At 57.4% G+C, this 4,789-nt stretch overlaps 1 protein-coding gene across 1 annotated transcript; it reads left to right on the forward strand.

The window, feature by feature from the left end:
• Positions 1-2,427: 2,427 nt before the first annotated feature.
• Positions 2,428-4,576, forward strand: MNEG_5513 (hypothetical protein; the record flags this gene model as incomplete). Its single annotated transcript, XM_014046012.1, has 5 exons — positions 2,428-2,505; positions 2,732-2,792; positions 3,085-3,286; positions 3,651-3,742; positions 4,536-4,576. 5 exons carry the CDS (start codon positions 2,428-2,430, stop codon positions 4,574-4,576), a joined length of 474 nt encoding a protein of 157 aa, XP_013901466.1.
• Positions 4,577-4,789: the final 213 nt, after the last annotated feature.

Raw genomic sequence — 4,789 nt, forward strand, 5'->3', positions numbered from 1 at the left:
CATGCCCGCGCCTGGCCGCGCTGCAACTACACTACCAACACCCGTGATTTCCGCGCAATTTTTCTCACACGTTTCCGGGTCTCTACGCGATGGCGCTGGCCGCGTCCTCAATGGCGTGACGCGAGCCTAATTATGATTTGACAATCGACGCGGGGTGTTTATTGACGTCCTTTACTGATTGACGTTATCGAACTGATTATACAAACAATTGCTCGAACGTTCTGGTCGTCTGATCACAGATCCACAGCGGTGTGCACGGCGTCGCCCGGCCACCATGGGCCGTGCCGCTCCGACATGCCAAATGGTGGCGATGCTGCTGCTGCCGCTGCTGCTGCTGGGCGCTGCAGCAGCAACCCGCAGTGGAAGCCCCGGTAGCTTTCAGGAAGGGCTGATCAAGGAGCCATTTGGCGGCCAGACCGCCGCCGCTGGCCGCAGGTGAGTGCCAGCCGCAGCAGGGTGACGCAGGTGACACCACGCCCCGGCAGACGGAGCCGCGCGGACACGCAACAGTCGCATTTGGGATCCAAGCCGCCCGCCAGCCCAGAACAATTCATGTGGTCATGCACATGCGACGGTTTCTGCAGTGTTGCCAAGGCATAGACAGATGTGTAAACTACACACGCAGCGGCCTGCTGTGACGCCTCTCACCCCTGGCAGCCAAAAAAAACATGCCAACTATACATGTACCATCACAGGAAGCCCAACTTCGTGTTCATTCTTGTCGATGACCAAGACAAGGCAAGCGGGTATCCTGAAGGGGAGCAAGAGCAGGCTGTGCCCGCGGCAGGGCCACGTGCCTCTGCGCGCTGTGCGGCCGCCTGGGCGGTCTGCTATGCAGCTAAGGCACAGTGTGCTGAGAAGGAGAGCGGCAAGGGCACCACAGGCGCGCTGCCCACTTCGACCTGGTGGCCCGTCCACCCCAACTTCATGTGGATGCAGCCTGCAATAGTTTTGCCGTGCTGAATCCCTCGCTGCCCCCTCGTGAGGTGTGCACCCCAGCGCTGCGGCCCCCACTTAACGCTGCCGCCCCGCTCACGCCTGTGCACATGCTACTCCTTTGTGCACCCGCAGCAATACGGTTCCTCTAGCCCACCCTACATGCCGGCGCTTCACAAGCACATCAGGCAGCGCGGCGTGGAGGCTGTCAACCACTACGTGACCACCCCTGTGTGCTGCCCGTCACGCACCAACATATTGCTGGGGAAGTACACCCACGTGACCAACATGTCAGACGTGTTCCCACCCCATGGTGCAGTGCGGTGCAATCATGACCCGTCTTCTGTCAACCTGGGCTTATACATTGGGTGATTGCCACCCCAAGCAAGGGGCAAGCTGGAGGATTGTGATTGTTGCATCCTGCAATCCTGTGCAACTGCGCTGCGGTGGCGGCTGCAGTAACCGCGGTGCCAGCCTGCCTCTTTTCTATTGATATCAATGCATATGCAGAGAACGCCCTGGCTTATTTGCCCATCCACGCCACAGCAATCAACCGTCGGCGCTTGTTGCTGCCCAGCAGCAACCAGCTCCATAAACTGCCCTGGGGCGCTTGCTTTTAATGTGCAGGTGGCTACTCCAAATGGCTGGCAGCGGGGCTGAACAAGCAACCCTCACTGGCAACATACCTACAGGGAGCTGGCTATAACACCTACTACACCGGTGGGCAAGCTGTCATTATCATGGGCGGCCGACTGTCTGGACGGGGTTCATCTGCTCTTGCTGCTCGGCCAGCATCATAACGCAGCGCTTGCTTTGCGATGCTGCCCAGCACCCCGATGGCTCAATGCCATCTGCAACTATTACTGAAGTGCACGTACCTTTGCTTGCTGGCTCGCAGGCAAATTCCTCGTCGAGTGTGAGTGGCGCAACTGCGCGGCACTGCTATGCGCTAGCCTCTGCTGTACTGTCTACTTGGATGGGCGGCGGGCGGCGCATGCGCAACTTTCACGCACCCGCAGCTGTGTGCACGCAGACCTCTCCGCCCCCAAACACCAGCCCGCTCAGATCACTGAAGGTGAGCATTCCCCACCCTCTTCCAACCCAACCCAACCTCCACCCCGCTTGTCCTGCTGCTGCATGCACAGACGCACTGTACAACTACCGTCCTGTTCCGGACGGCTGGACCGACTTTGATGCGGCGCTTCACCCATGGGTTTTCAGGTGTGCCCTTGCATTTGATTTGTATACTGGTTCGTATTGACGTGTGCAGACGCTGCAAAGCGGCAGCTCGCAGCAAATTGTTCGGGCAGCCTTGGGCACGTCGACATCTTTCATCATGCTAGGAGCTGATGAAGTAAAACGGGCTGCCAGGGAAGTCTTACCAGATGTTGATTTGTGGTACGGTCTGCTGCAACAGTTGAATGTTAGTGAGTTCAGTGCGGTCTAGTGCTGAACCCTTGATGGCGGTCTGAACTCGCACCCCCCTTGCCCATGCTGCTGACCGCGTGCAGGTACGACTACCCAGTTTTTGCACGCAACGGCGGCGAGCCCGTGGTGTACGCAGGCCAGGTGCGCTGCCTGTCACCCTGTCCTCCTCCACAATGCTCAAAAGTGTTTTTGCCACAGCTGGACAAAGTTGCACAGGGCTGATCATTAGTTGAAAACCCAGGTGAACGAGCAGTGGTTGAAAATGTTCGCTATGAACCGTGGTGGGCTTACAACAAAGGGAGCTTGCGGATCATCTATGCACCAGCACAATTGTGTCCATCCCACCCTCCCCCCTCATGTTGTGCAGTACCACACAGATGTGGTCACGTCCAAGGCTGTCGCCCAGATCCGCTCGGCCAAGGCAGCAGGTGCGGCCCGTGCGAAGCGCGCGCTTGCATGCGATGCCACAAGCATGCAATCTGCTTTTTTATATGCCTTTGCTGCAGGCCACGCGTTATCGTGCACACCTGGTAATCCCCCCTTGAAGCTGAGATGCATCCAGAGGTTGGGAGTTTGCACAGGTTGTGCTTAGCTCCTTGCCACGTATGCGCACACCCACACTGTCGCGCCCCGGCCACCTGCTTAATTCAGGAAAGCTGCAACAATCGCCCTCATCGTGGCTCACAACTCCACATCATCCACTGTCCTCCCGCATTTTAGGCAAACCCTTCTACATCCAGGTCGCCCCCATCGGCTGCCACGATGCCTGCTACGTTGACGAGGATTTCAACGGGTATGTGACACCGCCGGTGCCGGCCCCGAGACACGCCAAGCTGTATGCTGAGGTCAACTTGCCGCACGACCCCTCCTTCAACGAAGAGGACGTGAGCGACAAGCCTGCCTGGGTTCAAGCGCTTCCTAGGTGCGGTTGCCAGCTTGGCGCGATTCATGCATGGAAACCATTCGTCCACAGAAGCACAGTTGCTTACACACCGCGCCACCACATGTAGTTCAGACATTATTGCTGGGATCCTTTGTGTTCACACACCTTCTGACAAGCATGAAATCATGCTGCTGTGGCAAGCGCACACATCTTATTGTACTGATTCATCATTGCTGCAGTGCATTGGGCTGCCTGGCACCAGCCCTCCCTCGGCACCCGCTGCACATACAAACACCAGTAGAACATAATAGCTCACCTGCACAAGCTGGCAGTTCTGTTGATCATCGTGTGAATGACCACCTGGGGTCCCCACCTTTGTCACCCACCACGCCCTTTTCAACAGGCTTGATCGGGCAAACGTAACATATCTGAATGAGTACCACCGTGACCGCCTGCGCTCCCTGCGCTCGGTGGATGAACTCATCGACACGCTTGGTGCGTGGGCGCCTTGCAGAGCGTGCAAGCACTCAATTTGCACGCACCAGCTGCCGCAAGCAAGGGGCTTGTCAAAAGTTTAATCATATCGAATTCACTTTGTGTCGCGCCCTTTCATGACGCGAGTTGGTGCAACAGCAAGATACTTCTTGAGCCGCCGAGCCTCTGCACATCAAGCGGTGATGGCTGTGTGTGCTTGTTCACTGGCACAAGATTGCCTCAATATTGCATGTCAATTGCCGTCTATCCATATGACACCGCCCCCTCTCATCAGTCAAGGAGCTGGACGCGGTGGGCGAGCTGGACAACACATATCTTATATACACCTCGGACAATGGGTGTGTGCACTGTTGGAGCAATGGATGCGCAGGGCGTGTGTCAGTCAGAAATTAAGTGAATGCGCGCGAGTGGCAAAAAAATGCCTGGCGCTTGCACGCACCCCTGCCTGCAGGACGTTGCAACCAGCCACATCCACCGGCGGGCATCAAAACGCTTGGTGTGCTTACCTTGGTGTGCAGGGTCTAAGTTACCTTTGCCAGCCTCTGCACCAACCTCTGCACCGATCTCACGACCATCGGCGCCACTCTTACTGCGTCATCATTGGTTGTGGTCGCAGGTACCATTTGGGTGCCCACCGCCTGGGCGCTGGCAAGGAGACACGTGAGCATCATCACCGGCTTGGTTAGGGTTGGGCGCAATAATGCTACAAAAAAATTCGGATGCACTTGTTGCTGTCAACCCCTCTGCGAAACGTCACCCTCTCTTGCCCCTTCCCTGTGGCTCTCCGATGCAGCCTACCAGACTGATCTGCAAGTTCCGTTCCTGATCTCGTGAGGAGCTCTGTCACAAGAGGCAGCTGCAACACGACTGATGAGAATCGGCGCAATCCCTCGGCTGACCCGTTGCTCTGCCCCTGATCCATGATTTGCGCCCGCTCCAACCAACCCAGCAGCTTGTCACCCCCACCTTCCATAATGTTTCTTTGCGCCCGCCCACCTGCCATCTGAATCGACCATGCCCGCAGCGGTCCCGGCCTGCCCTCAGGGA

Source organism: Monoraphidium neglectum (genome assembly GCF_000611645.1).
Source record: "Monoraphidium neglectum strain SAG 48.87 unplaced genomic scaffold scaffold00828, whole genome shotgun sequence".
Classification (NCBI taxonomy): domain Eukaryota; kingdom Viridiplantae; phylum Chlorophyta; class Chlorophyceae; order Sphaeropleales; family Selenastraceae; genus Monoraphidium; species Monoraphidium neglectum.